General features: G+C 43.8%; 1 protein-coding gene and 1 pseudogene across 1 annotated transcript in view; both read left to right on the top strand.

Moving 5' to 3' along the window:
- Nucleotides 1–23,858, top strand: part of VPS13B (vacuolar protein sorting 13 homolog B) — a 1,301,055-nt gene that overhangs the window by 717,222 nt on the left and 559,975 nt on the right. The window contains exon 15 of the mRNA XM_073632833.1: nt 4,226–4,429. Coding sequence (XP_073488934.1) covers nt 4,226–4,429 — 204 coding nt within the window. The remainder of the gene's footprint in view (nt 1–4,225; nt 4,430–23,858) is intronic.
- On the top strand, nt 10,003–10,121 carry LOC141146355 (5S ribosomal RNA; annotated as a pseudogene).

Here is a 23,858-nt window from a genome sequence, read left to right on the forward strand (position 1 = left end):
GCACTCTGCATGATCCTTCCATGACGGGTCCTACCCTGGGATCTTCTCAGTTGTCCAGCTTCTTCCCATAGGACAGACAGCACAGGACCATTCCCTCGCCGCTGTGGTAGGCCCCAGACAGGCTTCTGGGCCCACCCACACGCTGCAGCAACGTGGTCCTCCCGGTCGGAGGACCACGCGGTGGTACTCCTAACGCATACCTGTGGGCCAGGAGGGCCAGCAGGTGGAGCGGGAAAAAAAAAAACCCTAATCATGGCGTCTGTCCCATAAATACCCTCTCCCAGAATGCAACTCGGAGGACCACCTCCACCGAGTTATCTCCGGGACAGAAGAGCACTCATACGCTTCAGCGCGTTGCCTTTCCAACACCGACCCATGTCGACAACGACACCCACAGGCACAGTGCGAAACTACATGCAACACAGCCAAACTGGAACAGAGGCTAAATCTGACTATGTATAAAACAGATAACCCACTAAATTCACCTATAAGCGGTAGATGAAAATCTACCAGCGCTACATTCTGATTTAGTTAATATTGGTGAACAGACTGATACATTGGTGACCTAAGCAGGCTTTTAGTAAACTTTAGTGTAAATTGCTTGTTAGCACTGGACCTTAGTAAAAAAAGAAAAAAAAAAAAAAAAGCATTGCTTCTGTTGATGCTGCCACCCTTATCCCCTTGCATAGTTTCTCCTACTGTTGATACTTGTCATTGTAACTGCCTGGTGAATAGAATAGGCAGAAATAATTGCCTTGCCTCTGTTTAGGCTTATCCGAGCTGCCTCTTAATCACGCCTTGCCAAGTTCATCTTTTGAACAGGAAAAACTGCATTTCACACATTCTTACTGTATAGCTACACTGTAAATCAAACAGGAAAGGCCCTTGTTGATAGATGCATAGGATGCTAATTATATGGCTTAAAGCTATGCATAGCACATAATAGGCAAATGCATAGAACTTTCAACCAGTGTTTTATTTAAATTGTTCCAACTTTCACTGTTGACAGCTTTCATTGCACAGGAAAATCAAGAAAAATTAATTTACCATCTGCTGAACATTGTCCTCTTTTTTTTTTTTTTTTCCCAGCATCTGTTCAGTTTACAAAAACCTCAGATGCCCGCATATATCCACAGGCAGTATAGTCAACATTATTATTATACAGGATTTATATAGCACCAACAGTTTGTGCAGTGCTTTACGATGTTAGGGCAAACGGTACAGTTACAATGGAATTCAATACAGGAGGAATCAGAGGGCTCTGCTCATTAGAGCTTACAATCCAAAAGACTATCTGTGGTCAAGTACTAGGCCTAGTCCGCACAATTGTGTACATAGCCATATTATGCAATGCAGCAAATTCAGTGCCATATAAAGTATATATTATGTAATTGATGCTTATTTAGAAAGCTGTGTGCAGATATCTTCCAATGCATTCAAATTATGTGCAAGCTGAACGGCTTGTGCTGTGAATATTGAATTCAGTTACGGTATCTATATTGAATTCAGTTATCTATAGGGCTGGGTTGTGGACAGTTCTCTTCCAGCAGTCTTATTGGCTTGGCTTGGCTTGTGTTTATCTATTTACTTTCTTAAATCTCTCTCGAGAAGCAACCGACTATCACTTCACAATTTAAGTTCTTGCCAAAATGTTTTCTTTGTAAAGATTATAGACTATCAATGCAGTCTGGTTCCCACCATTCTTCCACGCCCTGTACATGTTTTCTTGCTTTTTTTTTGTTTATTGTCTGAAATAGATTTTTATGTTGTTTCTCTTTATCTGCCCTTAACCCTATCAGACATCCACATCAATGCAGAATAATAAATCTATATGGAGTTTTTTTAATGTATGATTTTAGATTTTTTTATTTTTATTTGACCTCTTTATCCCTTTACACAGTAACTACCCCTCTCCTACTACCCCATTGTGGATACCTTACAGTATACAGTTGTATATTCACTCTGAAGACAAGTTTCCATACATTAAAATAATGAATTAATGGAAAGGTAAAAGCTGCAATACCAGATTTCAACAGCAGGTGGTGGCACAGCCAACATTTTCAAGTACAACTCCACCTCTAAAATTTTGGGATTTTGCTAAGTCTTAAAATGAAAGTAAACTGTTCATTTTTTTTTTTTTTTTGAATTGGGTCCCCTGCATGTTTATGCCATAATGTGCTAGTATGCAATGCATACTAGCACATTATGACAGATTTCTCCTAATGCTTTCATCTTCACCTGGTTTTCCTTCCAGGTTCGTGCTTTCTGGCTGTTTGAATGGCCGAGTCATGACTTCACTGTTACGCATGCACAAAGGCGTTAATATTGCAGCATGGCTTTGTGGGCACACAGGTATATAAAAAGTATAAAGGTATATAAATAGTATATGTCGGTTTAGCCCAGACCATATAACGTACATTTGGACAGACAACACACAAGATAAAGTATGATATACTAACCTCAAACAGACATAGTGAGTGCATGCCATGTATTTGTATAGAAAAAGTAAAAATAAAGCTCAAAGGTACTATTGTAATATTGATAGGCTGCACTAGACTTTCTTAAGCAGCTTGCAGGCTTTCTCTTTTTATTTTGAGTGACAGCTCCCCCTCATTTGCTATCCTGTCTTATGTGATCACAACAGCACCAATGCATTCTGTGCAGCCAGGAGAGCAGGTGAAAGGACATCACATTACCATGGTGTAGAATAAAAAAAAAAAAAGAGTTGTAAATATATTATTTATGTGTTATATCTACAGTTGCTTATATTGCTATGTTACTTTATCAGGCATGTGAACAGTTGGCTGTGGGCGTAATTACACCTTAAAGGTGAACTTAGCCTTTAGACACCATGCACATTTGTGATTTCCATTGCTTTTTTACTCTGCGACTTAGATGTGACTTTGGATGAGTGCAACTTTGTTACGACTTTGACCAATGTGACCGTTTTGTTTGTCTTCGCAAAGTCAGTAGACATGTGCAGAACAGAAAATTTTTTTTAGTTTCATTTGGTTTCTTTATTTTCTAACAAATTCAAAATTTTCAGAACAATTTGAATCGGTCGAAAATTGATCAACCTAATCTAATTCTGTGCTAGTTGTTAAGGAGCTGCCCGGGAAGCCGGCCACCGCGTCCTTGACAACCGATGACTCATAAGTTGTCAGCGGGTTTCCCCACTGACAGCTGAATGTAAAAAAATAATGCCAGCAATGAAAAATAAATGAAAAAAATTTCATGGGGTACCCCCTCCAATGCATACCAGGCCTTTCGGGTCTAATATTGAATTTAAGTGGGGTACTTCCCAAATTCCATACCAGACCCTTATTCGAGCATGCAGCCCAGCAGATCAGGAAAGGGGGGGCGAGCAAGCACCTCCCCCCCCTCCTGAGCCATACCAGGCCACGTGCTCCTCAACATGTGGCGGGTTGCTTTGAGGCAGGGGAGGCTCTGCCCCCAAGCACCTTGTTGATGGGGACAAGGGCCTCTTCCCCACAACCCTGGCTAGTGGTTGTGGGGTTCTGCAGGTGGTGGCTCTTCAGAATCTGGAAGCCCCCCAGGACCTGCCCCCTACACAGTACCCCTACCCATTCAACAAAAAAGTAAGGACACACAACACATTTAAAAATAAATTTAAAATGTCCCCTGGTGTAGATCAATCGTCAATCATGCTGCCCGTCATCTGAGTTTTGTTTTTTTTTCCCTATTTTTGGGTCAGCCTTAAAGTGGGATGAAATTTTCTCCAACTGTAATCAAGTGGATAGTAGAAGAAGGCATTTTACATGTGCTAATTACCATTAGCAAGTGTTTATACAACCGTGTCTAAGGATTTTGAATAGTTTTAGTTAGTATGGAAAAGGGTAAGCACCTTAGAACCTTTGAGCTTATCCTGCTGTCTGTGTCTCTTTTAAGGAGGTTCTACCACCATATTCTTCAGAGACAGGAAGTGAGGATGGTTCTCTTGTAGTGCTTCCAAACAAGTTTTTTTGGCTTTTCAAATTGATAAGTGTTACAATTCCTGCCTGAGTCAGGTTTATATGAAGCCCTCCATTTATAAGTACTCAGTTTCACCAGAGCCATAGGGTTGACACATAGGGAAGAAACATTTGGTGCATTGCTGAATTACATATCTTTTTTTATTTTCATTTCACAGAGTCTGGTTATTGCATTTTCCAGTAACTTTGTTTTTTTTGCTCTGTAGTAACATGAAAGTGTGTCTATTTTCCAGGTGGAGTTGTTGTATCAACTGACAGACACCATGAGAAAAGTATGGGAGAGGATTCAGAAGAAGGGAGTGTTGTACCAGTCCTCCATGTGCTTTGACTCCTCATCGGGTGCTGCTCCCAGCTCTCCAATCAGAAGCAGCGTTGGCACTGCACCTCATGATACCAGCACATGCAGCCCATCTGCTGATATTGGGACCACTACTGAGGTAAGTGTTGATGATAATGTGAAGAGTGTGCTGTCAGCCTGTAAAACATTTACAAGCATCCTAATTCAACGACAGAACTAATCCATCATAACACATTTTGTGTGCAGCTTTTCATTCTGGTCCACCTCCTTTGACCATGAGAAAGCTGTGAATGAATTATCTGAAAAGAGCTCATAATAAAATAACAAAGAAAAAAAATCTTGAAGATTCAGATAGGGCAGGTGCTGCCAACAAATCTAAATCCAATTGCCTTTTTCTTTGGTGCAAGTCAGGGTGTTAAAAAAACAATCCATTACGATATATACAATATTAGAGCCATGAATTTACCTTTGGTAACATCTTACACCCAAATGTAGGGTGTAACATGATACCAAAGAGCTCCTGCCTGCGCCCCTCTGATCCCCTGCTGTGATAGCGGTCAGGAGATCTTCTCCCCGCACCAGATGTCACAATTTAAAAAGAGCAAGGCCATGCGGGCCTCTGCCAACACAGCCACATCATTCATTCACAGTGACCTGTGAATGAATGAACTGCAACCACTATCTCCCACCGCGACAGACGGCTTGTAGTTTTCAATTAACTGCAAGGTCGCTGGTGAATGCTTTCGTAGATCATTGATCTTCCTGCTCTCCAGTAACTGTCTGCCACATGGGAGGTAAGGGCAGACTGCTATACTGAGATTCTGCAGAAGCCTGACATTGCACCCGTGTTCTGCTGATTGCAAGTGCAATGCTCTACAGGCTCCAAAAAAAAAAAAATTATTATAATAATACATGCATGCTTTTTACTTGCAAAAATATGTGTGCATTTATTTTAATTTTGTAAAAATACACAGTACACAAAATTGCAGCCCCACAGGAAAAAGCCCAGGACATGGGGTGGTCCTAGCAACAAATCCCTTGCTTGCCAACATGAAATGTTGGGCAGCTCCTGCCCTCTGTTCAGACCAGCCACTCCTCCTACAATCTGCCTTGCAATGCTAAGGTAGGACTGTGAAGGAGAGTCTGTGATTGCCAGGGGGACTGTGATGTAATGAGGGGCTGTGATATAACAATGGGGGGGATGTGATTGCAAGTAGGTCTCTGATGTAAATAGGGGGAAGATGTAAAGGATGGGGGGCTGTGATGTGAGGGTAGTCCGTTATACCCTGTTTCCCCGAAAATAAGACCTAGCATGATTGTCAGTGATGGCTGCAATATAAGCCCTACCCCCTAAATAAGCCCTACGCTGTTTCCCCGAAAATAAGCCCTACAAGGACTTTAATTAGGGCCTATTTGGGGGGTAGGGCTTATATTGCAGCCATCACCGACAATCACGTTAGGTCTTATTTTCGGGGAAACAGGGTATAATGTAGAGGGACTGAGGACACTAATGTAAGGGGGAGACTATGATGTAAAGGGTAGAGTGGAAGCTGTGATATGAGAGATCTGGGTCATAGCACAAACATGAAATTCAGACTTCTGTCGGAAGAATATTTTACTGACTGGCCTTTTCCGTATGTTTTCATTTCGTACCCAGTGGGGTAGATGATAGTGTCAAGATTGTCAGAAAAGTGAGCAGGGCTTTTTAAGAATTTGCATTGCTTGACCATTGTCCTGGCAGCCATTTTTATACAGCTGCATGCCATAAATTTGTATCAATAATGATGTACAATGTTACAGTAAAGAAGAAAAGCACAGTCATCTGTTTTCCCCTGATACAGAAATCTTCCACATGTGTGATTCACCAGCCTGTGGTCTGGGATAGGGAAGGTTTTATGATTATGTGGACATGAATTCCCATATTAGCTGACTCTCCAGCACCTTTTTTCCGGAGTCACAGCCAGCAGCACACAGCAGTGAATTGCTTTCCTCTCTGTCTTGCAAAATATCAGGTGCGAAGTTGTTTCCAGCTGTCCTAGGCGTACTTTACCACACCAGTCTTAGAATGTGTGATATCACATTAGCTGTAATAGAAGATGGCAGGCAGCTTTTAAAATTGGGGTGTGGGGGGTAATCATTTCCTCAGGTTTGGTTTGGAAAAACAATTGGAGCTCATTTATAACTCTGTTGAGCCAGAGCAGTGTACTTTAGCCAATATCAATTTATAAATGTTTGCCTTCAGTTTGCAATGTGACTGGTTGCCATGGGCAGTACCTTAAGCTAACTTTACTACGTGGGTCACTTGGAATTTAAAGGGATCCTATCATAATAGGTTCATAGGATCTGCAATTTCTGACTTTTTTATGAAGGTGCAAGCATCAAGGCTTTTATCGTTATCATCCCTTGTGTCACCACTTTACAGCTGGTTTCCACAAAGGACAGGTTGATTCAGTACAAACTCCTACATAGGATCTATCTCACGCCTGCATGTTTACACAGAATATATCCCTCCCTTCCCGCGGAGTGTTGGCGGTGTGCAGTGGACTCAGCAGATCCACATCTTTTGCCAATGTCCTTGCATCCAAACTTTTTGGGAAGCGGTGTTCTTGGTCATACACTCTGTGACCACTATTCATGTGCTCCGGACAGTAGAGGTTTGGGGACACTCTGGCTCATCTTCGCACCTCCAGGATGCTGATAGGATTATTATTGTTCTATGCAAGAAAAAATATTCTTCTCCAGTGGAAATCCTCATCTGCTCCAACCGTTACCTCAGGGGAAAAAGTTAATTAATGTTAATTTACCTCTGTACAAGGCCACCTATTTGGCGAGAGGATGCCTTAAAAAATTCCACAAGGTTTGGGACATTTGGGTAGAGGACCTGTCTACTAATACTGACCCTGAATCTCTTAATTAGTGGTTTACCTTACAAATGACTAGGTGAAGAAGTATACGTAGTTGAACCCACATCCAATTCACATGTCTAAGAGTTGCGACTTCCTTCTTTGTTTTTAAGTTGCTTAATACTATCCTTGAGTAGCTGATACCTACAATATACTAACAATCTCAGAAGTTACTGGAGCTTGTAGTTTTGTTCTAGTGCCAATAGTGGCAGTACTGTTGAGGTTTTATTTTCCTATCGTACATCACGGGACACAGAGCCATAGTAGTTACTATGTGGGTTATAGGCCATCTTCAGGTGATGGACAGTGGCATGCCCTAAGACAAAAAGTGCACTCCCTATATAACCCCTCCCACTACTGGGAGTATCTCAGTTTTTTCACCAGTGTCTAAGGTGTTGGTCACGAGTGAAGATGTGCTGTGCTGAGCTCCATTGGAGCAATCCTTGGTGGGGCTAGCTATGCAGCTGGATCCATCCAAGGTGTCTTTTAGGCCGAATTGAATGGTACCCGGGCCTCGTGTTTGAAGAAACGAGGCTTTGCCTGTAAACGCTTATCTTTTTAGAGAGCTAGACCCCAGGATCCAGTACTTTTTGGTTTTAAGGCCATAAAGTTTTACTGCATCGGGCTATGTTCAGAAGGGGGGGGTCGAAACACTCCCAAAAAAGGAGCTAAATGGATCTCCCTCAAGCTCTGGAAAACCTACTCTTCAAATGGCATCCTCCCCTGAGAAGGGGTGGCTGGTCAGAGTGAGCATCAGGGCCATGAAATATTTGCAACTGTTTTCAACGCTGCAGCCCATGTTCGTTTTACTCTTTTTCCTCAACCATGGTAGGTTTAAAAAAAAAAAAGTTTAGCGACTTTAATCGCATCCCAGTGTGGTCAAGATGCGACAGATTCTCTTCCATTTTCCTAGGACCCTTAGACTGAGGAACTAGGGGCAGGAGAAGACAATTCCCTCAGGGGACCGTGGTGAGGCTGATGACTCCTCTTTTGAGGTGTCAAATGCGGGAAAGTCAGCATTCACAATCTGTAAGATTGATGGGACAATTTCTTGCTGATTGATCCGCTCCACATTTATGTACCCTTATCTGAATGTTTGGGGTCGCTAAAGCCTCCTCAAGCTGTGCATGCTTTTTCCTGTTCATTCTTTGTTGGAAAAGTTTTTTTGTATCTGGAGGATAACCCAGATAAGCATTATTTTCCTTCTAAAAGTTTTTTCACACTTTATCCTATGGTAGAGAAAATTCACTAAGTGGGGTATATCAGCAATTAACGCTGCTATATCCTCTGTGAGTAATTTTGAATTGTCCAGACAATACTCAAATACTTAGGGATCCAATGGATAAAAGGTTGGAATTCCTATTAAAAGTTTTTTTTTCTCTTGCACGTTGAGTGTCTCAGCCTGCGCTGACAGTAATTGGTTAATCAGTTTAAACAGGTGTTCAAAGTTATCCTGCTCAGCAGGTCCAGGAGGCAGCTTAATGCTTGCAATAGTTGCTATGACAGACTCTATCCTTTAGGCCTTGTGCCCTTCGCTAAGTGTCATACAAGAACCTCCTGGCTAGTCTTCCTTTTTGCGGTGAAACCGCTATCTGGAGATATTTTGGATATATCCAAAGAATTTCTAGTAAGAAAGATACCCCCTTTTGCCATTTAAGGGAAGGAGTAATTTTATTTTCAAAGCTCCTTCTTCTGTGCCAGGGGCATCAGCCTCCAGGCAGTCTTGACGGCTGCAAAGATTACAGCAGTAAGTCATCTACAACGGCTTCCGCTGTTGGGTTCAAAGGGTAATCCTAAGGGTTAATCCCAGGGACAAAAGAGGTCTTGGGGGAGGAAACCTACAAGGTACTGAAGCCTCCTTATGAGGAGGTGCCCCCACTTGCTCAATAAGGAGAATTTTTTCTGCAGTTCTCAGGGATCTGGCAGAAGGAGTGTCAAGACAAATGGGGGACTTCCTCAATAGCTTCAAACGTACAAACTGGAGTTCTAAGAGTTTCCGTCTCCTCGTTTTTCTCAGATCAAATGTTCCTAAGGATCCAGAGAAAAAGAAATCTTTCTCTCAAGCATTTGACTGTCTTTTGGCAAAAAAGGTGTTCATGATGGCCCCCATGTAAGAGCAGAGGTCGGGCTTCGGTTAAATCCAAATGGACATTCTGGATCTCAAAAGATCTAAGATTCAGTTCCTGAATATAATCCTTTTTTGCATGAAGTCAATCCAATCTGTTGTCTCCATCCTAGAAGAAGGAGAACTTCTGGCGTCAATTAACGTCAAAGATGCATATCTCCATATGCCTATTTTCTCTCTCACTAGTAATATCTTCTTTCAAAGTGGAAAATCTTCATTTTCAGTGTGTGGCTCTGCTTTCGGATCTAGCTGCTGCACCTCGAGTACAAAGGTTCTGGCTCCTTTTCTAGCCAGATTGAGGGCCCAAGGTATAACGATTATGGTTTACCTAGTCGATCTGTTCTTGTTAGACCAGTCGGTAATTTGCTTAGACCAAAGTATGGTCACCACATTCGACTACCTGGAATATCTAGGTCGGATTCTCAACCTAGGAGGAATCTTCTTTAAAACCATGAAGAAAATACTTGGGTCTGATCATAGGTACACCCAGGCTAAGATCAGCGCCATAAAGGAGGTTTTAGGTAGTCGAAGCAAGATGATTTTCTCCTATTCAACTTTGCGTGAGGTTGTCAGGAAAGATGGTGGCTTCATTCAAAGCCGTTCCTTATGCTCAGTCTCATTCTAGACTGCTGCAAAACAGTATCCTGTCGGCTTGAAACAGAGAGAGATGTATCTGACTCCAAAGCCTACGGCTACATCACCCTGATAGTGCTCGATCTCGACTGATCTTGGAGGCTAAGCAGGGTCGGGCCTGGTTAGTACCCGGATGAAAGACCACCTGGAAATACCAGGTGCTGTAGGCTGGGTGCGCCGGAGCCTCAGTTTATGGTTAACATCCAAAAAATCTGCAAGGGGGAAAATCCTTCCTTCATTTATCTGGGAAATGGTAACAACATATGCCAACCTTTTTTTGTTTAGGTTGGGGGACAGTCCTGAAGGAGGCAGCTGTTCAAGAGAAGTGGCCTAGATTAGAAATGGCCTTGGCCATTAACATTTTAGAAATTCAGGCAGAACACTTGGTCCTGAGGGCCTGAATGTTCAGTTTAAGGTATTGTCCTGCTAGGATTCAATCCGTTTATGCCACAGCAATGACCTATATTATATTAATCACCAAGGGGGCACAAGAAGGTGTGCGGCCCAGAGAAAGGTGAATCTTATCCTATCTTGGGCAGAGAAAATTTGTTCTTTGCCTATCGGCAGTTTTCTTTCTAGGAATAGAAAATTGGCAGGCGGACGACTTGAGTCGCCAACAGTTGTTCCTGGGAAAATGGTTCCTTCACCCCGATATCTTCCTGTCAAAATGTCAAGGATTGGGGATCCCAGACATAGATCTGTTTGCGTCCAGGATCAACAAAAAAGATTGACAACTTTGTGTCAAGAACAAAGGATACGCTAGCATGTGGAACGGATGCCTTGCTATTCCCGTGGAATTGGTTCTCACTGATTTGTGCATTTCCTCCTATTCTGCCTGCATCCACGACTTCTTCACAGGATCACGCAGGAAGGGAAGTCGTTGTTTCCTGTGACCCCCAGCGGGGTCCACGAAATCTTGGTATGCAGAGATCGCAGAGATGGCAGTAGGGAACCTAATGGACCTTACCTTCACGGCCAGACCTTCTCTCACAAGGTCTGGAGTTCCATCCTACTTTACAAACGCTAAATTTAACAGTTTGGCTATTGAGGCCCACACTCTGAAGAAGCATGGGCTGTCAGGTTCGGTAGTTTTCTACCTTGGTTGATGCAGAGCTGGCCTCCATGGTTATATATTATGGAGTCTGGGAAACGTATGTCTCCTGGTGTGAAACCAGGAGCTGCACCCCAGGAAATAAGTCAAGGTAGAGTCCTTGACTTTTCTGCAGATGGGGTGAGAAATAAAGCTGGCCTTGAGTGCTTTCTAAGGACAGGTCTCGGCCTTATCGGTATTATTTCAATGACCACTTGCTTCGCATTCTTTGGTCCATAACTTTATTCAGGGGGTAACACGGCTTAATCTCTGGTTAAGTAACCCCTGATCCCTTGGGACTTGAATTTAGTTTTGTTGGCATTACAAAACAGCCTTTTTCTTTCTCGAACATCACGGGACACAGAGCCTCAGTAATTACTGATGGGTTATATAGGTATCACTGGTGATTGGACACTGGCACACCCTATCAGGAAGTTCAACCCCCTATATAATCCCTCCCCCTTGCAGGGATACCTCAGTTTTTACGCCAGTGTCTTCGGTGATGGACGTGTAAAGATGTCCTGTGCTGAGCTCCAAAGGGAATATCCTAAGATCCTATACTGGGGCAAGCCAGGCGAACCGGATCCATTCAAAGTGTCTTTTCATGGCCGAATTGAATGGTACCCGGGCCTCGTGTCCGAAGAAACAAGGTTTTACCCGTAACGCTTCTCTTTTTAGAGAGCTGGACCCCGCAGATCAGAAAATGGCTTTAAACTTCCTAATTTCTGGCGAGGTGCTTTGCGGTCCCAGAACTGTTGGATCCCCCTATTCGTAGGGGGCCCCAGTCTCTGACGTTTTTTTCAAACGGAGCCCACCGTGAGAGGTGAAGATTGGGTCTGTGTAAACAGCACCCTGCAGCTGGATAAGGTAAGAGGAGATTCCACAGAATTTTTGAGTTCTAGTGGCTTTTCTCCTTTAAGGTAAATGCATGCTATGCCTATTGTGACCACCGGGGGCTGCCAAGAGCACAAACCTGCACATGCTGACTGTTTGTCTCAGTGTTTTCATCGCTGTTCATGTCCCAGCGTCTCAAGCCGGCTGCAAAAAGGTAAGATGGAAGGGGGGATTTCTCATGTTTGAATGTCCCCCCCCAGGCTAGAGAGGGGCCACAGGGGTCTAGAAAGTGGTTATACCACCCGGGCTCTGCGGCCTAATGGCCACCATCTCTGAAGATAGCCGTTTAGGCAGATCTTGTTACCAGCCTCCCCCCCCCCCCCCCCCATCCCCAGCCTTTCTCCAGAAGCATGACAGGAGAGTCGGCCAGCGCGGGAAGCACAAGTTTTTTTCAAAACTCGAGGGGGGGGGGCGGTAGAGGAGGGGGCGGGACGTCAGCACAGGTGCTTAGACTCCCACTCAGGCCAGCTGCAGGCTATTAAAGGCACTCTGTACAGGTGCACACAGCCTTCTGAGAGACACAGAGCTGACGGTCGCATGTAAGGTGGGACACAGGCATTCTCCTAGGCAGCATTTACTGAAGTAACACCAGACTGAGCATTGGGTAGCAAGGCTTTTAGCCAGACTACATCGCTCAGCGGGCAGTGTTCATTTGTATACCTCACACCTTGTTGCTTTGCACTATGGGTAGAAGAGGTTCAAGCACCCCAGGAACCAGAGACACTAGGGGATCTCGTTCAGGTTCTGAGGGCCCCCTGTCGGCAGCATCCTCCCCCCCTAAAGATGGGCCAGGGACGGCTAGCCAGGGAGAGCCATTGGGGTCAGGGGCTACACCTGCTTCTGGCACTTCAGCCCCTGTATATATTACACAAGAGGTTTTTTCCTCAACCATTAATGGTCTAGAGGAAAGATTAATGGCCGTGATTACGTCTTCACTCAGTGGAAGAAAACGCACTAGGCTTTCCTCTGTTCCCCAAGACCCTCAGACAGAGGAGCTCTGGGATAAAGGAGATGAATCCCTTTCAGAGGATCGGGATGGGACGGATGATTCCTCTTCGGAGGAATCAGGTGGAGAGGGACTCTCTGCGACTTCCCAAGAGGAGAAAGTCTTAGTGCAGATCCTTACTGGATTGGTCCGCTCCACATTTAAGTTGCCCATACCTGAAACTGCTAAGGAATCCTCTTCTGCTTTGGGGTCACTGAAACCTTTCCAAGCAGCACATGCTTTTCCTGTTCATACTTTACTTGAAAAGCTCATTTATTCTGAGTGGGATCACCCAGACAAACGTTTTTTTCCGCCGAGAAAGTTTTCAACACTTTATCCGATGGAAGAAAAGTTTATTAAAATGTGGGGAATACCGGCTATGGATGCCGCCATTTCCTCCGTAAATAATAGCCTGACTTGTCCTGTAGACAATGCTCAGATGCTCAGGGATCCTGTAGATAAAAGGATGGAATCCCTATTGAAGGATGTTTTCTCCTTAACAGGATCAGTGGCCCAGCCTGCAGTAGCAGCGATTGGAGTCTGTCAATACTTAAGAGACCAGGTTAAGCAGGTCATCAAAGTATTACCTGAACAGCAGGCCCAGGGGTTTGCTAACCTTCCAGCGGCCTTATGCTTTGTGGTTGACGCCATTAGAGATTCTATCGTGCAAACCTCCCGTCTTTCACTGGGGTTGGTGCATATACGTAGAATCCTATGGTTGAAAAATTGGTCACCCGAGCACCATGTAAGAAGCTACTGGCTGGGTTTCCATTTCGTGGTGCAAGGTTGTTTGGAGAGGACTTGGATAACTATATCAAGAGAATCTCTTGTGGGAAAAGCACTCTCTTACCTGTCAAGAAGAAGAGTAAGCGTCCCTCTTTCAAACGGACTCTTTCCCCAGCGCCGGGGGCTTCAGCCTCCAGGCAGTCTCGACGGCCGCCTCCATCGGGGTCCAGAGACAAGAGTCAACCCCAGGGACAAAAGAAGTCCTGGGGAAAGAAGCCTACTAGGCAAAACACTAAGACCTCTGCATGAGGGGGCGCCCCCGCTCACTCGAGTGGGGGGAAGACTGCGACAGTTCTCAGAGCTCTGGCAGGAGGACTTCCAGGACAGATGGGTAATCTCCACGGTAACCTTAGGGTACAAGCTGGAGTTTCAGGAATTCCCCTCTCCTCGGTTCCTCAGATCAGGTGTTCCCAGAGACCCAGAGAAAAAGCAGTCGCTCCTTCTAGCGTTAGAGCGACTTTTGTCGCAGGAGGTCATTATGATAGTTCCCGCAAAGGACCAGGGATTGGGCTTCTATTCCAACCTTTTTACGGTCCAAAAGCCAAATGGGGATGTCAGGCCCATTCTGGACTTAAGGGATCTGAACCGATTCCTAAGGATTCAATCCTTCCGCATGGAATCAATTCGAACAGTAGTTCCCACCCTGCAGGGAGGAGAATTTCTGGCATCAATAGACATCAGAGATGCATATCTGCATGTGCCCATTTTTCCTGCTCATCAGAAGTTTCTGTGCTTCGAGGTAGGAGGGCGCCATTTCCAGTTTGTGGCTCTGCCTTTCGGGATAGCCACTGCACCTCGAGTGTTCACAAAGATCTTGGCTCCTCCTCTGGCCAGATTAAGGGCTCAGGGTATAGCTGTCATAGCATACCTAGACGACCTGCTCTTGATAGACCGGTCGGTAGCCTCTTTGAATGGAAACTTTAGGACCACAGTCAGGTATCTAGAACACCTGGGTTGGATCCTCAACTTAGAAAAGTCTTTCCTAAAACCAGTAAGAAGACTGGAGTATTTAGGTCTGATTATAGATACAGGCCAGGAGAAAATATTTCTACCCCAGGCAAAGATCACTGCTTTGAGAGAGCTGATTCTGACAGTAAGGACCAAGAAGGGTCCCTCAGTCCGCCTTTGTATGAGGCTACTAGGGAAGATGGTGTCTTCATTCGAAGCAGTTCCCTATGCTCAGTTTCACTCAAGAATGCTGCAACACAGTATTCTGTCGACCTGGAACAGGAAAGTTCAGGCATTAGACTTTCCCATGCACCTGTCGCATGCGGTGCGTCAGAGCCTCAATTGGTGGCTCATACCTGAAAACCTGCAGAAGGGGAAATCCTTTCTACCGGTTACCTGGACGGTGGTAACAACAGATGCCAGTCTGTCAGGTTGGGAAGCAGTTCTGGAACAGGCTGCGGTCCAAGGGGTATGGTCCAAGACAGAGAGGACCTTACCCATCAACATTCTGGAGATCCGGGCGATACACCTAGCTCTAAAGGCCTGGACTATCAGGCTACAGGGTTGTCCGGTCAGGATCCAGTCCGACAATGCCACAGCAGTGGCTTATGTCAATCATCAGGGAGGCACCCGGAGCCGAGCTGCTCAAAAAGAGGTGAACCAGATCTTAGTCTTAGGCAGTTTTCATCCCGGGAATAGAGAATTGGCAGGCGGACTATATAAGTCGCCAGCAGTTACTTCCAGGGGAATGGTCTCTGCATCCCGATGTCTTTTGGGCCATATGCCAAAGATGGAGGGTTCCAGATGTAGATCTCTTTGCATCCCGATTCAACAAAAAGATAGACAGATTTGTGGCAAGGACAAAGGATCCTCTTGCATGCGGGACGGATGCGTTGGTGATTCCGTGGCATCGGTTCTCACTGATTTACGCATTCCCGCCTATTCTGCTATTACCACGACTCCTTCGCAGGATCAGGCAGGAAAGGAAGTCGGTACTTCTGGTGGCCCCCGCTTGGCCCAGAAGGACTTGGTATGCAGAAATAGTAAGGATGACAGTAGGTTCTCCGTGGACACTACCGGAACGCCCAGACCTGTTATCTCAAGGTCCAGTGTTCCATCCTGCCTTACAAACGCTAAATTTGACGGTTTGGCTATTGAGACCCACGTTCTGAAGAGTCGTGGGCTCTCAGGTCCTGTCATATCTACCTTGATTAATGCAAGGAAGCCAGCTTCCAGGATGATTTATCATAGAGTCTGGAAAGCTTATATAACCTGGTGTGAATCCAGAGGTTGGCATCCCAGGAAATATGTCATAGGTAGAATTCTTGATTTTCTACAATTAGGATTAGAGATGAAGCTGGCCTTGAGTACCATCAAGGGCCAGGTCTCTGCTTTATCAGTATTATTTCAGCGGCCACTTGCTTCGCATTCTTTGGTCCGAAACTTTATGCAGGGGGTGATGCGTCTTAATCCTCCGGTTAAAGCGCCCCTAAACCCCTGGGACTTGAACTTGGTCCTGGCTGTGTTACAGAAACAGCCTTTTGAACCAATAAGTCAGATTCCTTTGGTCTTCTTGACAAGGAAGTTAATTTTTCTGGTGGCCGTCTCTTCTGCTAGAAGAGTATCAGAATTAGCAGCTCTTTCCTGTAAGGAGCCTTATTTGATTATACACAAGGATAGAGTGGTATTGCGCCCTCATCCTAGTTTTTTTACCGAAGGTGGTTTCTGATTTTCATTTAAACCAAGACATTGTTCTACCTTTCTTTTTTCCAGATCCCTGTTCTCCGGAAGAGAGATCTCTACATTCGTTGGATGTAGTAAGAGCAGTTAAGGCCTATCTAGGGGCAACTGCTCAGATCCGCAGGACGGATGTTTTGTTTGTGCTGCCAGAGGGTCCCAATAGAGGACAGGCAGCGTCAAAAGCTACCATTTCTAAATGGATTCGACAGTTGATCATTCAAGCTTACGGTTTGAAACAGAAGATTCCTCCGTTTCAGATCAGGGCACATTCCACAAGGGCTATTGGTGCTTCTTGGGCAGTGCATCACCAGGCCTCTATGGCTCAAATCTGCAAGGCCGCAATCTGGTCTTCAGTTCATACATTCACCAGATTCTATCAGGTGGATGTGAGAAAGCATGAGGATATCGCCTTTGGGCGTAGTGTGCTGCAGGCAGCGGTACAGGGTCCTCAGGTCTGATTGCACCCTACTTGGTCGTGGTTCCCCCCCCTCAGGTAACATTGCTCTGGGACATCCCATCAGTAATTACTGAGGCTCTGTGTCCCGTGATGTTCGAGAAAGAAAATAGGATTTTTTAAAACAGCTTACCTGTAAAATCCTTTTCTTTCGAAGGACATCACGGGACACAGAGGTCCCGCCCCTCTTCTAATACACTATATTGCTTGGCTACAAAACTGAGGTATCCCTGCAAGGGGGAGGGATTATATAGGGGGTTGAACTTCCTGATAGGGTGTGCCAGTGTCCAATCACCAGTGATGCCTATATAACCCATCAGTAATTACTGAGGCTCTGTGTCCCGTGATGTCCTTCGAAAGAAAAGGATTTTACAGGTAAGCTGTTTTAAAAAATCCTATTTTTTGGGCCGATACGACATATTCCCTTGGTCCTTTTTTTGACAAGGAAACTATTTTTTCTGGTAACCATATCTGCTGGAAGAAGGGTATCAGTATTGGCTGCTCTTTCTTGTAGAGAGCCATATTTTTATTGTTCACAAAGATAAGGTAGTATTGCGTCCTAATCCTAACTTTTTACCAAAGGTAGTATCAGGTTTTTATCTAAACCAGAATATTGTTCTACCGTCTTCTTTCCAGAACCCTGTTCTTTGGAAGAAAAATCACTACATTTTTCTGATGTGGTGAGAGCAGTTAATGTCTACTTAAAGGCGATTGCTCAGATTCGGAAAAACTGATGTTTTTGTTCGTGTTGCCTGAAGGTCCTAAAAGAGGACAGGCAGCATAGAAATATACTATTCTAAATAGATTTGACAAGTAATCGTTCAAGCTTATGGTGTAAAGAGGTGGATTCCACCCTCTCAAATCAAAACACACTCCTCTAGGGCTGTTAGTGCCTCCTGGGCAGTGCATCACCAAGCCTCCATGGCTCAAATCTGCAAGGCCACAACTTGGTCTTCAGTCTATACATTTACCAGATTCTATCAAATAGTTGTAAAAGGTCATGAGGATATCGCCTTTGGGCGCAGTGTACTGCAGGCTGCAGTATAAGTCCTCTAGTCTCTTATTGCCCTGCTTTTGTTGTGTCTCCCTCCCTTCAATTGGCATTGTTATGGGACATCCCACATAGTAACTACTATGGCTCTGTGCCCCTTGATGTACGATAAAAACTTACCTGTAAAATCCTTTTCTTTGAAGTACATCACGGGACACAGAGGCCCCTCCCTTCTTTGGTATACATGTGTATTGCTTTGCTACAAAACTGAGATACTCCCGGTAGTGGGAGGGGTTATATAGAGAGTGCACTTTTTGTCTTAGGGCATGCCAGAGTCCATCACCTGAAGGTGGCCTATAACCCACATAGTAACTACTATGGCTCTGTGTCCCATGATGTACTTCAAAGAAAAGTATTTTACAGGTAAGCTGTTTTGAAAACCTATTTTTTATACTATTTCTTTTATTGTAATGTATGTGAACCGAGCCTGGGTATGCCCGATAAGCTCTATTTTGTATCCAAACTTGAAACCCAATAATATAAAAAAAGAAGGGTTTTCATATAACCACATTACCTAGGCTGGTGCATTACAGCTAAACCTGGATGAAAAATGCAAGCCCTTGGCTGCACTCTCTGTTTGCATTTCAGGGTTCCATGCCCAGCTTTGACTGGAGGGGCTGCTTTGGTAAAAGAGATTCTGCAGCATATTGCTGAGATATTCTTTAGAAAAGGGAAAATTTTCAAGATGGTTTAATTTGCTAATGGAGCCCATCCAGTCAGGTGCTGTGTGTTAGCACAGGTATGGAAGTTTTAGCTTTCCTGTATGGAGGCCGTTTTTACATGTCTTTCCTTTGCTGCTGGAGAGCACAGTGCAGCACAAACATTTCCTGCCCAGGGCTGCTTAATTTGGCTGTGACCTCGCTGTAAGCTGGCAGAAGCCCGAGCAAAGGGTGGGGCAAAGTGTTTGGGAAATTGCTTTTGGCAATTGAAAAATGAGCTGGTGCAATTTAATACAACACCATGAGACTAGAAAGCAAATGTAAAAACAATCGTTTTTCTAAGCACAGTGAACACATTTCTACCAGATTGTCAATAAGAAACCCACATGTTTGTTTCCAGGCAGTGGAAAATTGATGTTACGTACTAGATTAGGAACATTTTTCTTTCAATATATCTGTATAAATATATTTCGGTGTTCTTTGTTTGGTTGTAGAAAACGTGAGGACTTTTTTGTACCTAGTGGAACATTCTTATCTGTCAATCCTTGCAAATTACAAACCTGAATGAACACATGTTAAAACACATACTAATTTAGAAATGTATGTATGAAAACTGGAGGAAAGGGTAATTTCAGCCCGCAGCAACCAATCATCTTTTGGCCTTTGTCGAAACTGTACTAGACAACTGGCAAGTAGCCTTTGCTTGTTAGTGAGGAAACTTCTAGTTTCTATTCCCCACTTTTATACACAATTTTCTCTTCAATCAAGTTTATTGGGTTAAATTTTAGATTTACATAGTTATGCTGATGCCTAGACAATATTAGCAGTTTAGTGTTTGCCTACTTAAAGTGATATTAACCACTTGCTTACAGGGCACTTAAACTCCCCTCCTATCCAGACCAATTTTTAGCTTTCAGCGCTAACGCATTTTGAATGACAATTGCGCGGTCATACAACGCTGTACCCAAATGAAATTTTTATCATTTTTTTCCCACAAATAGAGCTTTCTTTTGGTGGTATTTGATCACCTCTGTGGTTTTTACTTTTTGTTAAAAAAATGTAAAAACCTGAATTTAAAAAAAAAAAAAAAAAAATTTTTTTTATATTTTGTTATAAAAAATTTTTAACGGGTACTTTTTCTTCTTCATTGATGTACGTTGATGAGGCGGCAGTGATGGGCACTGATGGGTGGCAGTGATGGGCACTGATGGGTGGCAGTGATGGGCACTGATGGGTGGCAGTGATGGGCAGCACTGACAGGTGGCACTGATTGGCACTACAGGTGGGCATTGGTAGGTGGCACTTGTGGGCATTGATAGGTGGCACTGTGGGCACTGTTAGGTGGCACTTTTGGGTGGCACTGATGAGGAATGTTTTGTGCTTCCACTTCGGGACCGATGTCCCTGACATCTGAGCCGGTGATCGGCTTTTTTCTCTACTCGCGCTGTCAGCGCGAGTAAAACAAAAACCGATTACCGATCTTCCTGTTTACATCATGTGATCAGCTGTCATTGGCTGACAGCTGATCACATGGTAAGGGGCCGGGACCGGCCCCTTACTCAGATCGGTGATCAGCCGAGTCTCAGTGACTCGGTGATCACAGCGCGCCCGGCACGCGCCCTGCAGGGCGCGCACAGGGAGCGTGCACAGGGGAGGACGTCATATGACGTCCTCCCGGGAATGCAGGTCCGCGCTGTGGCCGTCATTCGGCCATAGCACGGATGTCTAGTGGTTAAAGCCCTGTTTTTTTTTTGTTTTTTTTTAAATTACTAACACGTCATACTTACCTGCTCTATGCAGTGGTTTTGCAAAGAGCAGGCCAGATACTCCTCTTCTCAGGTCCCACGCTGGCGCTTCTGGCTTCTCCCTCCTGCCAAGTGCCCCCACAGCAAGCAGCTTGATCTGGGGGCACCTTAGCAGATGCGCTCCCGAACCATGGCTCTGTGTGTCCATTCGCTCACTGAGCTGTGGCTCGGCCCGCCCCCTGATTTTTCTCACTGGCTGTGATTGACCGCAGCGGGAGCAACTGGCTCCTGCTGCTGTCAAAAGCCAAACAGGAGTGCGAGTCCCCGGAGAGTCAAGTGGGGACTCATGTAAATATTAAGAGGGGGCGACTGGGCGGGGGGCTTCTGCACACATAAGTTTTTTTCCCTTCATTACATTTACAAAATGTAATTTATTTCAGCTTACCAACCCTTAGAAGTAGTGGCTGCAATAGTTTTCTTTTTTTAGGCCCCTTTCACACATACAGACCATTCGTCCATTTTTCATCCATACATTGATGGATGAAAAACGAACATAGATGCATTCCTATGGAAAAAACGGATGATCATCCATTTGCATCTGTTTTCATCCGCTTCTGTCAACATCCGTTTTTTTGAACGGATGAAAGCCCTATTTTTCATCCGTCAAAAAAACGGATCGGATGAAAAACGGATGTTAACTGACAAATGGTCAGTTTTTCATCCGTTTTTGCATTTTGGTAGTGGATGTAGAAAAAAAAACTGATGAAAAACTGATGAATACTTTATTCGTTTTGACTTAACTGAACTGATGAAATGAATGGTCCCTATGTGTGAAAGGGGCCTTAGCCCCCTTTCTTACGAAGCGGATCCTCTCAGCGGAGTCCGCCAACTCCGTTGATCTCCACTGAGCCAGCGGATGACAGGTCCGTCTCTGCTCACTGAGCGGGGAGGGGCCTGTCAGAGCGCCGCTGATTCCTATGGAGAGATCAGATGAAAACGGACAGCATTTCCGTTTTCATCCGATCCGATCCACCAAGACGTCTGATTTTAGCGGATCGCATGGCAGACGGGTGTCAGTGGACACATTTCCGCTGACATCAGTCTCTCCATAGGAGTCAATTAATGGCCCGCTCAGATCCGCCTGAAAAACGGACAGGTAGATCCGAGCGGGCTTGCCGTGTGAAAGGAGCCTTGGGCTTTTTTATACCTGCTGATCTTGCCAGCATGTCTGTTATTTTTTAACTTCCTTTAACAGACACAGCGGTCCAATGAAAGTGGCAGCTAGAGAATTGAGACAAGCTATTTAACAGTGTCAGGAGTCATTCATTCATTAATTTACAATATGCAAAACCTTTATCCCTAAAAGACAGTTGGAAATAGGAAATTTGTTAGCTGGAGTTAGGCTTTAATTTGCCAAGTCCAAAATCTGCTAGTAAATCGAACATTACCCTCTCCCCAGATTGACAATGCTGTTGTCCAAAGGTGTCTTAGTTGCTCCTATTGCCGGGAACGGCACTGTCCCAATCAGTGTGACGCAGCACCAATTTCCAAAAGTAGTTCCTGCACTACTTTTGGTGACTTTGGGGGCGATTTCAATAAACATCTGTGCATGAACCTGCACAGATGTCTTTCAAATCGCCCCCGAACTTTCACTGAAATGCGGGTTTAAAATCGTGCAAGTTCAGCTGAACCAAAACCTTTTCAAACCCGCATTCAGTGTGAACAAGGGCTAACAGTTGGGGTGGAAAGTGTTGTGGGATCTCTATGGTGCACACAGCTTGGTTGCATCTTAGAGAGGCCAAAGAGGAAAACCCTCAGTGTGCTAATCTGAAGTCTATATTAATTTAGAAAAATGTTATGGGCAAGAGAGAGAGAAGAGAGCCAGAGGCACCACATCCCCTACAGTACATACAAAGAAACAAGTTTCTTGGAATTTTTAAGGTGCCAGTTTATAACAATACATAAATTGTTTTAAAAAATAACATTTTTATTTAAAATCAAAAACACTTTTAAAAGTATCCAAAAATATATTCTGAACAACATAATTCACAATTTAAATGATGCATATTGCTTTGAAAGGTTGCCACAAGTATGTTGCTTGAAGAAATTATCTCAACATGTTTCACCCTTAATATGGCTTTCTTAGGAGATTATATTACAACATACATGATGCATCGAATAGAATTAGAGTGTGATGATGGGCATCTCACTAATGGTTATATGCAATTATGTAAAAAATTCAGACAGCACAAATGTCAGGAGCAGCCTGGTCCAAAAAAACTGCAACACCCCACAAAGGCATGTGGCCTGCCCTTTCAGCACCACAGGCCATCTTAGTTTACAGGCTATTGGTTTTCAAGAGGACCTGTCTAACACATATTTGAAAATTGTTGAGATCCTTTCCTTACTTGTTTATTTGCTAGATTCCTTTAAGTATAAATTTTGGGGCTATCCTCAGTGCCCCTCTTGTAGCTTGCCTATACCACTTGGAGGCCTTTGTTTGTCGCAGTTGTATGGACCAGACTGCTCCTGACATTTGCACTGTTTGAACCTCTACATAATTGCCTGTCATCACACTCCAACAATGTTTGATGCATCATGTATGTGGTAATATAATCTCCTGAAGAAGCCATATTAAAGGCAAAACACGTTGAGTTAATTTCTTCAAGCAACATACTTGGGGCAACCTTTTAATGCAATATTTGCATCATTTAAATAGTGAGCTATGTTCAAAAAATCTTTTTAGATGATTTTAAAAGTGTTTCTGGATATAAGGAAGTACTAAATACATTTTTTATATTTAACAATTACCTTAAAAATACCCAAAATATTTTGTTTCTTTGTATCCATAATAATTTACCTTACCTTGATGAGAAGGGAAAGAATGCATTTGAGGTTGATTAGATTATCAATTCTGTGCCTTGTTTTTTGTAGACATGAATGTTCACTTAACATAATCACAACTACATTTGTATGGTCTCTTAAAACATGATAGCGGGAATATTGTGAGCTGCTGCAAAACGCTTGAAATGTTCTGTACGATTTATTTTTTTTTGTAAATTAAGTATCCACTGTGGCTAACATTTACAGCCGAGCAACACAACATATCATTTACCTTTTGACTACCTGGAATTGTTATAATACTTTGCTTTTATTGCCATTAATGTTTAATGAGTAGACCAGCAGTGTTTATATTAGATTGTAATTGCACATAAGTAAACTGATTCTACATAAATTGTATTTTATTTCATTGCTCTAAAGTAGGTTTTATAGCTGCAGAGAGCATAATATGAGAACATTGATCTGGTGTATAGTTGTAGCTGCTGTCATTAACAGAAGGGCAAGCTGTAGATCTTTTAGTGTGTTGTATAACGCATGATTTATCTCTGTTGCCTGCTCAAAGATATACTGCAGCAACTGAAATTAACATCATTCTAAAGGACTTAGACCTGTAAAGGGTTGTAAATAAAATACAATTACATATACATTATATCTTAGCAGAGGTTTGGCTAGGATAGAGCTTTCCAGATGTAATTATTTGTTGATTTACAGTAT

Source organism: Aquarana catesbeiana, linkage group LG05, assembly GCF_042186555.1.
Source record: "Aquarana catesbeiana isolate 2022-GZ linkage group LG05, ASM4218655v1, whole genome shotgun sequence".
NCBI classification, from domain to species: Eukaryota; Metazoa; Chordata; class Amphibia; order Anura; family Ranidae; genus Aquarana; species Aquarana catesbeiana.